Raw genomic sequence first — 13,521 nt, forward strand, 5'->3', positions numbered from 1 at the left:
ACCTTTTTAAAGTCTTCGAATTGCAGTATAAACAGATTAAATATGTAGAAAAAACTATTGAGAACTATCAAGATTCTCATTGATATCCTTCATTTATTCTTTACGGGTGAAATATAGAGAAAACTGGGATATGAAAAAAAATGTCGTGGATGTGTAACATTAGAAACTGGACATGACTAGGTTCGAATGATTTATTAGAACAGTGCAACGCACAGAAGGGTTTGCTATCCGTCAATGAAGGCAGATAACTCATATTTCGATATGTTCAATCGTTTTTTCACTGAACTCCACGCCATCCATTTTCCAATCTTTTCCTTCCAAATATTTTTCCTGATAATTGCCTTATCTACATATTAAGCCTATATTATTTTGGCCTGCTTGAATACGAATAATTTTCTTTCTTTGCCTTTTTCTACGGTTAAATTTAATAATGTTGCTGACAAAAGATTTGACCATATTTAGTACTTGACATGTTCTCAACGATTTCCGTTTATGTCCACTACAACTACAGTACCTGTTTTCGCACCTGGCGTCATTTTGTCAGTCATTGACCCATTGTTCTATACAGTTCTTTCTTATTTGTCCTATCATATGCTTGCCATTGCTGGATGGATAATTTCCATCGTTTTCTGTTCTTAGCTGTCAGCTTCCAATCTCTGATTCCCATCTCTCTGACATCTTCCATCATTACATTTCTCAATTTCTTTCTTGGTCTTCCTATTTTTTTTGCCCTCGGGTACTCTCCAAACAATATTCCTGACTTTTAGACTAGTCTACGTTTTTGCACTACTTTTGTTATTATAAGCTTAGCATATAATTGGTACACTTCTACATTAGTTCGTCTTCTCCATTCTACTACTACTCTACTACTTTTTCACCAAACATTCTGCGAAGTATCTTTCTTTCCCACGTTTCCAATCTGTTAACTATGGTTTTGTTCATACTCCATGTTTCGACAGCGTATGGCATTGTGGATCCAATTATAGTTTTGTATACTTTTATTTTTGTATTACAAGATATTTTTTTTTTTTTTTTTTTTTTTTTTTTTTTTTTTTTTTTTTTTTTTTATGGCCTTGGCATAGCCAATTGACCAGACTATTTTGTAATTTGTATTCACAGAACAACAATCAGAGTTCGAGTTAGTACTAAATGTGAGTTTTAATTTTTCTTTTTATTTTTTTTTTTTATTTATATTTTTATTATTTTTTTTTATTATTTTTTTTTTATTTTTTCTTTTTATTTTCTTATTTTTCTTTATATATATTTTTTATTTTGTTTTGGTCATCCTTTGTAATAATTTTGTTTTACATTTTTTTTTTGTTTTTTTTTATATATTTTTTTTTTTTTATTTATTTTTTTTTTTTTTTTCGTATTAAAAGGTTTATTACATGATTGGAGTTCGCAAATTGCTTACAAGTTTCATCTTAATTCTATGGTTAGTAAATTATATTGTTTAAAGTTTATATTTACAATTTCTTATTAACTGATAAATACAATTATAGATTTCTACGTTTCCAGAGAAAATTAATTCATTTATGTGAAATGGGAAACAGACATTTAGTTTTCGTAAATTTTCATATAAACACATAATATTTCCTTGTTGGTTTACACATTCTAACAGGATATGTGTTAAATCTCCATATTTACCACAAGTACAGTTTGGAGTGTCTACTAAATTCATTTTGCACATTCTTGAAGGTGTTAGAGCATGATTCGACCTTAGTCTATTAATAGTTTTAATAAAACTTCTGTTGGACTCTGAATGAAACCACCTTTTTTTAAGAAGTGTGGGTTGCCAATATTTAAATGATGACTGACTTTCGGATTCCGTATAATTGGCTTGCCATTTTAATTTAAGCCGATGTTTATTATATACATCTATATCTGATACCGGTAAAATATTGTTGTCTATGGTTTCTCCGCTTGATAATGCTTCTTTTGCCAGAGCATCTGCTATTATATTACCCATTATCCCAGAATGGCCTTTGATCCATGCGATAACAACTTCTCCTCCGAGCTTTGAAACCTCGTAGTATAATTTTAAAATCTCTATATCTAGATGAGTCAATTGCTTGGATTTATTTGTTATACCTAATCTTTCTACTGCACTTTTACTGTCTGTAAATATTACACAGTTCTTCATTTCGTTTGTCAAAGCGTGAGAAAGAGCAAACTTTAAACCCAGCATTTCGGATGTGTAGATGGTGGCTTCATCAGGTAACTTATATTTATGCTGTAGTCCAGAATTCTGTTGGTATATTGCGCAAGCAGTGTTATTTCCTTTTTTTGAACCATCAGTAAATATATAATAATAATTAGGCCATTTCTTCTGAATTTCTGCGTTAAACATGGGGCCTTGGACATCATTGAGAAATTCTGTCTTGATTTTTATTGAGAACAGTACATGAGGCTTTTCAGTATAAACTGGTGGAAGATGACCCTTATAAAGTACCTCTTTGAATTTAGACAGATTTCTATAGCTTACCGCCACGAGTGGAGATTTTTTCTTAAACCAATACCTTTTAGTCAAATCTAAAACAGCCAGATTGTGTATATCTTTAAGAAATACTTGGTCTCTGCTAATGGTACGAGCTATATATTTGTCGGTAAGATACTGCCTCCGTAAATTCAATGGCGGTTCAACAGCTTCAATTTCCATTACATTAATTGGTGTAGATTTCAGATACCCAAGGCACAAGCGTAGGCACTTATTTTTCTGTACCTCAATTTTTGTTAAATGGGTGTTCGATGCGTTTCCATACAAGTGGCAGCTATAATCGAAAACTGGTCGTATCATAGATCGATAAAACATTAAACTAATGTTGGGATCTGCACCCCAGTTTGTTTTACAGAAAGCTCTTAGGATATTCATAGTTTTTTCGGTTTTTTTAATGATATGATGAATATGGTCTTTCCACAAAAGTTTTCTGTCTAAATAAGTTCCCAGGTATTTGATACAGTTTTTAATTGGAAATTTGAATTGACCACAACTTATATATCCTTCTGGAATTCTATGTTTTCTAGAAAAGAAGCAGATTTCTGTTTTGGATTCTGATAATGTTAATCCATTTGATTGATAATATGCATGTATTGTTGATATAGCTGTTGTTAAATTATTTTTAGAAACATCGATTGATTTGTCTGATGAATAGAGTACCACATCATCTGCAAATTGTAGTATTTTTGTGTTAATAGGAACAATGACTTCTAAATCTATATTATATAAAATATATAAAAGTGGACTTAAAATACTTCCTTGCGGCAGGCCTATATTGGACAGTCGAGGAGAAAAAAATTTCTCATTGATTTTTAAGTAAATCAATCTCTCTGAGTACAAAGTTTTCAAAAAGGATGTTATACCTATAGGTATCCCGACTGACAATAACTTTTGTTCAAGGATATCCAAATTTATATTATCAAAAGCAGATGATACGTCCAGAAATGCAGCTGCAGTAGATGAGTTTTCCGTGAAATTGACTTGAACTGTTGTTACGAGAGCAGTTATGGCATCTTGCGTGGATTTGAACTTGCGAAAACCAAATTGGGAGTGTGGGAGAATGTCATTAAATTCTAACCAATGCTCTAATCTATTTTTAATTAGTCTTTCCAGGGTTTTAAGAAGACAAGAAGCTAGAGATATTGGGCGATATGAATTGTAATCGTCATCACGTTTGCCAGGTTTTCTTATAGGTATTATAATATACTCCTTCCAGCTTTCTGGAATTGGTGCTTGTTTCTGCCAAATATTATTTAGAATATGAAGTAGATGGATTTTATGTTCATTTGTCAGGTTAGAAATCATAGAATAAGATATATTGTCTTTACCAGGAGCAGTATTGTTATTTTGTTTGAGGACCCTTCTTAGTTCCCATAGATAGAACGGACGATCTAAGCAAAGGTTATCTCTAGAAACAGTGGCTATGGAGTTGGTAATATCATTCGGAGCCCAATCTGGAGAAATTTTTTGGTAAAACTCTGTTATCCATGGTTCGTCCGGGTCAATAGGCAATTTATTGGATTGTTTGCGATTTTTGAAGCAATTTACTTTCCTCCATACCTCCTTGATGGGAGTATTTTGATTCAAACTTTCACAATACTCCCTCCAGTTTTTCCTTTTCTTCTCCTTAAAGGTTTTCTTCGCTAATGCGTCCATCTTTTTGTATTCTATTAGGTTACTTATTGTGGGATTTTGCTTATATTTAATATAAGTTAATTTTCTGCGTCGGGCTGTTTCCTGGCACGTTTTGTCCCACCAAGGTTTTGGAATGTGATGTTTGTTGGTAATATTCGTGTATTGTGGTATTGCTGTATTGGCTGAGAAGTAGAAGTTTTCAATTAGATCACCATACGTCCTGGGTTGGTTTAGAGATGTAAAGAGTGATGAATACAAATTCCAATCTGCTTTGTTGAAATTCCAGATTTTGTGTAGTCTCTGGGTTTCTTTTCCCTTTGGGTGATAAATTGAAAAGATAATGGGTAGGTGGTTTGATCCATGGGGATCTTGTAAAACATTCCAATTCAGTAGCGCTATACAAGATATCTTTAGCCTAATTGTTTTGTTCATGGCCCCAGCACCTCTGTCGCTCTTGGTCAGTCTCAGATTGATTTCAGTTTCTTCCTTACATGTCTGATCAATAAGGGTACCTAAGTACATACATTCACCAACTTCGAATTCTACAACTGATCCATCCTTTACCTCTAATTTAAAGGAGACCCTGGTGTGTACTCATTTTTTACCCATGATTTTCATGTACTTGGAATTATTAGTAATAACTTTCAGTCCCATTTTAGAGCTTTTCAGAATCAGTCTTTTTGCTATACTTTCCAGTTATTTTCCATTTCTTTCAATGAGAACCTCATTATGAGCGCGTGCTAGTATTGTAGGCTTATTGTATAAAATATTGCCGGGCCTATTTATCCCACTCTCTTACAATTTTCTCTAAAACTATATAGAATAGAAAGGTAGACAACGGATCTCTTTGGTAAATTCCTTTGTTTACTTCGAATTCCTCTGAGACTGTAACGTTTCATTTCACAGAACAAATGGTTTTTCATTTTTACCAATCTTACTACCTTTTCTGGCACTTGCAATTCTTTTAGCGTTTCTATTAATTTGTGTCTGTCTATTGTATCATAGGCGGCTTTATAATCAACGAAAAGTACTTGTGCTGAAATGTTGGATTCAAAGTAATTGCTCCCTTGCGAAATCCTCCCTGGCAGTCTCCTAGATTCTTCTGTACATATATTTCTTATCACCTTTTAATTAGTATGGTAAGCACCTTGTATATTACCTCTAACAAGGATATTCCTCTATAATTTGCGTATGTAGTTCTATATCCCTGCATCCTCTTCTACATCTCACACTTCTACTAGTAGCTCACGAAGTTGGTTTCGTAAATTCTTCCCTCCATATTTTAAGATTTCTGTCACAATTCCGCTCTCCCCGGAGCTTTTTTGATTTTTTATATCTTTTTGGGGTTTAGGAACATGATAATTTTCTTCAGTAGTCACTCCGCCATTTAACAGCTCTTAGCAGCGCTTTTACATTCATCGTTCTTCCCTGGTACAAAATTTTAATTTAACCTCTTTGTAGAAATGTTTTATTTCGTTTTTCTTGTAATTTTCTTCAATACATTTTACTTTATCATCCATATACTTTCTTTTCCGCGTCCTTGGGATTTTTTTTTTACTTTTCTCGTTGTTCGGCATACCTTTCCAGGTTGTGTTGATTTTGCGATCGCAAACTTTTGAATCTCAAATGTGATCTTTTTTTTTAACTCTGTTCTACATTCGTCATCGAACCAGTGATTTTTTCTAAATCTACTTGTTTTTGGTATGTTCTTCGACATTGCTTCCTTATAGTGTTTTTCCAAATTTTCGCAGTTTTTCCAAATCAAATTTAGTTCACACTTTTTTTCCGTTTATGATTTTTAATTATTGCATCTCTCATATTAGTTCTAGCCAATAAATGATCAGAGTTTACGTTAGGTCCTCTGCACGTTTTCACATTTGTTATTAAATTAGCGAATTTCTCTTGTATTAAGATGCGGTCTATTTGATTAGTTTTATTTTATTTCGGAATTTTCCACTTCCATTCCATTCATTTGATGTCTAAAATTTATAAATAAATAAAATCTATTCTGCTAGGTCATATTCAAATATATAAAATTTGTTATAACGTATATACTTGGTTCACCACTATTCTTCCTCTCCCAATATCTTTTAGATTAAAATCCTTGCTAATATTTTCGAAAGATGTTCTAAATTATTTCCAGACGGGTCATAATTCTACAGTTACGATAAACTTGATAATTATTATTTATATATATATATATAATTATTATTTAAAACTTGTATTAATGTTCACATATCGGTTATGCACTCCATTAAACTCTTTAACTTTTTCGTTTGTCAGAACTTTAGTATCATTTCGATCCTATTTCCAATTTCTATTAAAATTAAGTTTAACTTTTAGATTTTTGGAAAATCTTATAGAAACTTCCTCTCTGAAAAAGTATGATCCACAAATAATGCAGTTGAATCTTCCAGAATGCGACAAATTTGAGTTCCGTTCAGATGACTACTGGAAGTGCTCTCTAAGATATCTCACTACAACTATCTTCCATCCCACAGGAACCTGCAAGATGGGACCCTCAGACGATGGAACTGCTGTAGTTGATCCAGAGTTGAGAGTGTTTGGAATCGATAATTTAAGAGTGGCTGATGCTAGTATTATGCCGAATATAGTCAGTGCGAACACGCATGCGCCCACCATGATGATTGGCTATAAAGCGGGGCTAATGATCAGCAAATACTGGAGTAATAAACATACTGAATTATAATATATTATTATTTTGTTTTTGGTGTTGAAATAAAGAATGTAGTTTTATACAAAGCATTAAATTATTACAAGAATTTTATACCAAGTAACAAAAACAAAATTTATTTATTTTATTAATGTTTTGTATGTTGAGAACGATTTCCGAAGTGGACTTCTTCTTCAAGTTCCGCTTCTATTGGAGATTGAAAACCATTCTGGCAATTATAATTTTGTTGGTTAGGCGGCTGAATAGTTCAATTGAACTGCATTCAAAACATTCACGGAAATTGCGTAGCCACGAGATTTTACGTCTTCCTACGCATCTTTTGCCTTTGATTTTGCCCTGCATTATATTCCTTAATAGTTCGTATTTTTCACAACTCAGGATGTGCACCAAGTATTCTAACTTCCTGATTTTTATGGAATTTAAAATTTCGCATTGTTTTCCTAGTTGTTCGAGAACTTATGCGTTTGTTATGCAATCCATCCATGATATTTTCAGAATACGACGATAACACCACATTTCTAATGCGTCCAGGTTTTTAATGTTGGATTGTTTCAGTGCCCAGGCCTCAACCCCATACAAAAGGGTGGAGCGTTATATTGATATTGTGATTATTGCAATCGAAACGTTAAAATAAACTTATTTTAAAGTAAAATTATAGCTTATTTCTAGTAAAAATAGTAAATTGCATTAAAACCTACTTCTACTATTGCAGACTCCACTAGCAGGACAGCTTTTTAAGAACTCCAATCAATAAATGAGCTATATAACGCCCAGTTCAATTTTTTATCTCTTTGATTTTTCTAATCACCATAGACTACAACGAAACGATGTTACCTTTTAACGTCCTTCTTACCTTCTTAACGTTGTCAGGCTTGTAATGTAATTTTGATAGAAAGAAATTTGCACTTTCTCCCCAGACACTTTATTTTTTTGCAGATTCATGATATATAAAGCTGTTTTCACGTGCTGATTGATTTGAAATTCTGTAATTGAAATCATGAAAAAGAGAATGAATTTCTTGGAGTTATGGTTTGGGTAAGAAGTAATTAAATTATTAATTAAGTATTAAATTCGGGCGATTATTAGCCCTCTTTTTAGACGGGTCCGTTAATTCATATAGGTATTTAAAGATTTTACAATAATTACGTGTAACTTTGAATGAAATTGATAGATTAGAAAGACGAAACATCATTTTGCAGAAGGACGGCGCTCCGGCACATTTTGGTCTGGTAGTTTGCGTTTTCCTACACCATCAGTCTCCTAGATGGATCTGTAAAAGAAGAAACAAACCGTAGCCACCAAGGTCACCAGACATTACTCCTATGGATTACTTAATCTGGGGAATGTTCAAGAACAAAGTTTTTGTGCATACGAAAATTATTATTCTCGCTCGCATTATTAATTCGACCGAAAGACAAAGAAGTCATCAACGTGCAACTACTTGTCGACAAAATCGGTATGGGTTATGATTAGCTCGTAAAAATGTTTATGTAACTACAGGTGAACTCTGTGGGGCCTTAGAAAATACCCACAACATTACTGCAAGTGACATCTTTAAGGAATAGATGTTATGAAGCCCTGTACGTCAAACGTTCATTGAGATATGTTACGTCATGGAAATCGTGGACTTAGATTAAGGTCTGTGAAGTTCTGTGTTACTCACAGATGAAGCTAAGTTTTGTCTCTACCCTGATTTAAAAAAAGTGAGAGTTTGGAGAGGACCTGGTCGACAAGAGAGACTCAGGCATGTACAGAGTGTTCGTCCATATAGTGATCTACGAGTTATAATGTGGACTGGAATAATTTTTCATCATCGAACTGTTGAAGTTTCTGTGGAGGGCAGTTTGAATCAATTTTAATATACTAATCGTATCTTGTAACCGGTTGCCCATACATTGGCTACCGCTGCAGATCTGATTTGCGTCATATGCGAGATAATGCAAGGCCACATACTGCAGCAACATAAGAGATGGGTTTCATATTGAGGATATTACATTTTTATCTTATCTAGCACAATCGTCAGATCTTAATAACATCGAGCTTGTATGGAATATGTTTTGGAGACGCATTGCCTCTGATCTGCACAATGTTCATACTAGATAAGGTCTTCAAGATGTTCTTATACAGGAATGGATCCTATTGCTTTAAAACGAAATTGATAATTTAATTTTAAGCATGGTAAGATGGTCTGAAGCGGGAAAAAATGCTACTGGAGGAAACAAAGATTATTAAATACAGTTGATGTTAGATTTTTATATTTTTTATTGACGTTTCTGTTAAAAATTTTTATTAAATTAGTGCACTTTTTAACTTTTGTTTGATTACTTCATCACAGAGAAATCATATTATACTGAAATTAAGACGAATTAATTACTGATTAATCAAGCATTACAACGATATGTCATTTTTAAAATCCAATTAAAATTTATGTATTTATGAAAAAAAATCTTTGTGTTCCTTGGACATTTTTGATGTGTTTAGTTTCTAGTTTATAAATCCCAAATTTAGTCATCTAAAATGTATCAAAACCAAAAGTCGACAATTTTTACTCAATGTGTTGAAGTAATTTAACATAGAAAAATAAAACAACGAGTCGTTTTGTTCCACAGATGCAAGAACAAGCTTCATGTATCTTGAAAATCCGTTTAAGCATTGTAAAACGAATACAAAGAAAAATCTCCGTGAAATTACCGATCACAACACCTGCACAGTTGCATAAAATAGCACAGGAAATGATCGTCGAGACGAAGAAAATAAAGCAGAGATGAATTTTATTTATGTAATTACAATAAAAATTTTCAAGGTAAAAATTCATAAGACTGTAACCAAACAACTAAGTTTTTTGTGCCGGCTATTGAAGTAAGGACGAAACCAAAATATCGGAGAGGACCACAAATGGTGAGTACTTCTCTTAGGAAAAACCCTGCTGCAGAGTACTTTTTTCAGTTTGTTGAAAGAATTTCTTGCCTGTCCTATTCTTGCCTTAATCCCTTCTGTGTACTCATTATTTTCGTGAATTCTTGTACCCAGATATTTATATTTTTCTATTTCTATAACTTTTTTAATTTGTTCTCCATGTATTGTTATGTTTTCTTTGCGCTGTTGGGCTTTTGTAATTACCATAAATTGTGTCTTTTTGTATTTAGAGACAGTCCGTTTTCTTCACTGACATCTACCACTCTGTCAACCATTTATTGTAAATCCTCAAGACATTCCGCTAATAAAATAGTGTCGTTGGCAAACCGTATATTATTGATTGGTCGACCATTTACTTTTATTCCCATAGTTAGTTCTTCTAGTGCTTCCTGGATTATTTCCTCTGAACACAAATTGAACAAAGTAGGAGACAGGACACAGTCCTTCCTGACGCCCCTCTCAATCTGTATTTCATTTGAAAAGACGTTGTTCTCTTTTACCACAGCTATCTGATTATAATAGATAGCGCTAATGATCCTAATGTCTCTCATATCTAAGTTTTTCTTTTCAAGTAATTCGATAAGACGGTTATGTCTGACCTTATCGAAGACTTTTTTGTAATCCAAGAAACACATATACTGGCTGATTTTAACATCCATGCACCTTTGCACAAGTACATTCACAGCGAACAGGGCTTCTCTCGTTCCCAGTGCATGTATAAATCCAAATTGTGTGTCACTTATGTCCTGCTCAAGTTTGTTGTGTATTCTCCGGTGTATAATTTGTTATGAATGTTGACATCAGCCAATCTCCGGGAATGATTCCTGTATATTATGTTGAAGTCGACCAATATTCCAATTTGCTGTTCTTCAATTAACCGTATTATGTCTACAGGTATTTCGTCAGGACCTGTTGCCTTGTTGTTCTTTGTTCGCTTTATCGCCTCTAATACCTCATCTTCTGTTATGTCTGCCATCTTTTAAGCCTTTCACCGACGTCTATAATTATTTTGCCATTTTTATCCAGCAGTATGTTTGATTTTTTCTTAATATTAGTGCCTGTTATTTCCCTAATTTTTTATAAAGGTTTAAGTTATCATGTTTCTCTACCAACTGTTCAATCTCTTCGCATCTGTCACTATACCATCTTTCCTTTGCATCTCTGATCTTTCTCCTTATTTCTTTGTGTATAATATTATACATGTTTTTGTCTTTGGTTTTATAAGATCTCCTTGCTTCCAAGAGATCCAGAATCTCATCGGTCATCCATTCATTTTTGTTCTTGATCAGCTTAGGTGTTAGTGTTGTCTCACATGTGCGTATAAGAGCATCTTTTAACATATGTCGTTTCCTGTTCGAATCTTCAGTAGGAATAATTTCTATTTTGGTGAGCTCTTCTTTAATTTTTAGTGTGACTTGCTCTTTTGTTGATGGATCTCTCAAACGGGATACTTGTATCCTCTCTACTTTAGTTTTAGCCACAAGCTTTTTTAGATTAATTCTAAACCTTCCTACAACTGGGTTGTGATCTGATCTCACATCAGCTCCGGGGTATGATTTTACTGATTTTATGGAATTTCGGTATCGTTTGCAGATGAGAAGGTAGTCAATTTGGTTTCTGATGACGTTATGTTGGTTGTCTGCTGGAGATTTCCATGTATAGAGTCTCCTGGGCGGCAGATCATAATAAGTATTCGCGACAATAAAATCGGTAAACTCTTGGCAGTATTGAGCCAATCTGTCTCATCTCTCGTTATGGGTGCCCATTCCAAAGTTTCCAATAAAATCACCTTGACTTCCTCTACCGATTTTTGCATTTACATCTCCCATGACTATTGTAACGTCTCTAGACTTGGTTACTTCTAAAGCTTGTTGTAATTCATTATAAAACTGTTCGAGCTCTTCATCCGACTTTTCTGCTGTGGGAGCATATACTTGAATTATATTGACTCTAGATTGAGCTGTTTTTAGTGTTACCATCATAACTCTATCCGAGATGGGTAAGAAGCCAGTTACAAATTTCTGGGTAGTTTTGTCAACTAATATCGCTACTCCATTCCAGTGATTTGCGTCATTGTCATTACCAGAGTAGTATATCTTTGTTTGGCCTACTAATATGTCACCTGAATTGGGCCATCTGGTCTAACTTAGTCCTAATATTTTTATGTCGTCTTTCCATTTCCTGAATGACATTATGGACTTTACCTGCTTGGTATATTGACTTAACATTCCACGTGCCTATCTTCATACACTTTCTGTCGATTTTAGTCTTCTTTTTGGACGATGTGTTACTAATGGGTATTTCACAGGGATTTCGTTTGATATCGACCTGAGAGGCCCTGTGGTCTATGTGTGATTTGCCTCCCCTGCCGGATCTTGGCCTCCGATATCCATGATCAGTAACAGAGTTACTTTTTTGTACAGCCATGACAATTGAACTAGGGATATCTGTGTAGAATCTTTAATGTAGTAGTTTCCCCTTGCCTTCTACATTCTTATGCCGTTGACAGTTTTTTTTTTGTTCATCCGCCTTCGAGGCCGATTTCTCAACCCGAGGACAAACTCACTAATGTCTAGAGCCCGACCCACTATTCTGAGCCGCGTAATGTAGGTTGCCTATTATGAATTCGAATCGGGGAAATTACTGACAGACTTACGCATGACGTCCGACATCGGATAATCATTTTTGACTAAAATAGATGTTAATAATTATTTTTCTTCCAAAAGAAATTGTCATTAGAACAGGCAATTTTAGTTTTATCATATATGATAAATGACTCCCTTTTTAACATTTATGTTGTGATTTGATTTATAATTTAGATATATGTTCATATGTGTTGGTTTTTTGTATACATGAGTCCCATATCCACTATTTTCCTTTGAGATTAAAACATCCAGAAAAGGCAACGATTTATTTTCTTTCTTTTCCATTGTAAGTTTTATTGACTCCTCCTTTTTACCTTTTATTTATATTAATCAGAAGTGTTTCCAACAGATCATCTACATATTTCCAACGTATTGTGAGCTTTAAATTTTGATTAGGAATATTTGTTTTGAAGTCTTCCATCAATATATTAGCTAATTATGGATTTAAAGCACAGCCCAAAAATTTTGTTTATAAAAATCATTGTTTAGATGAAAATAAGTGTTGTCAGTAGATAATGTCAACAGTTCCGTTATAGCTGACACCTTTAATTTGGTTTCATTTTGCAATTTGGTCCTAATTGTTTTCAAAGTTTCATCTAATGGTACATTTATATATAGACTATTTATTTATATAAAAACTTACTTAGAAAATATTAAATATAAAAATCAATGTACCAAATTATATTAACATTTAAAAAATATAGATAATTTTAATGATATTTGTGATTTTTTTTTCTATCTAATCGTTGTTTTATTTAAGTCAAGCATAGCCACAGCTATACAGATCCCTGTTTATAGTAATAACTTCAGTTTGTTTTTGAATAATACATCTACAAAAAAAGGTGCTACATATTCATTCATTCCTTGTAATGTGATTTGTTTGGCTTGCTTAAAAACGTTTTAGAGACCTTTTCTTTGTAATATCTATAAATGAATAATTTCCCCGTTTCGAAATACATTATTCAGCACAGTTATATAAAAATTATTTATTAAATGATGGTTAGTTCCTCGAAAAGCTATGGCTTTTAATATTTTTTGTTGCGCATATGAACATATATCCAAATTATAAATCAAATCACAACATAAATGTTAAAAAAGGAGTTATTAAATCATTATATGATAGAACTAAAATT

General features: G+C 33.2%; 2 protein-coding genes across 2 annotated transcripts in view; one reads left to right on the forward strand and one right to left on the reverse strand.

The window, feature by feature from the left end:
• Window positions 1–6,895, forward strand: part of LOC140437885 (glucose dehydrogenase [FAD, quinone]-like) — a 57,939-nt gene extending 51,044 nt beyond the window's left edge. The window contains exon 6 of the mRNA XM_072527681.1: window positions 6,476–6,895. Within this exon, the coding sequence (XP_072383782.1) occupies window positions 6,476–6,842 (367 nt within the window). The 3' untranslated portion in view covers window positions 6,843–6,895. The remainder of the gene's footprint in view (window positions 1–6,475) is intronic.
• Flo2 (flotillin-2) overlaps window positions 1–13,521 on the reverse strand; it is a 372,138-nt gene that overhangs the window by 335,020 nt on the left and 23,597 nt on the right. The window lies entirely within an intron of this gene.

The sequence above is a fragment of the Diabrotica undecimpunctata genome, chromosome 3, assembly GCF_040954645.1.
Source record: "Diabrotica undecimpunctata isolate CICGRU chromosome 3, icDiaUnde3, whole genome shotgun sequence".
Classification (NCBI taxonomy): domain Eukaryota; kingdom Metazoa; phylum Arthropoda; class Insecta; order Coleoptera; family Chrysomelidae; genus Diabrotica; species Diabrotica undecimpunctata.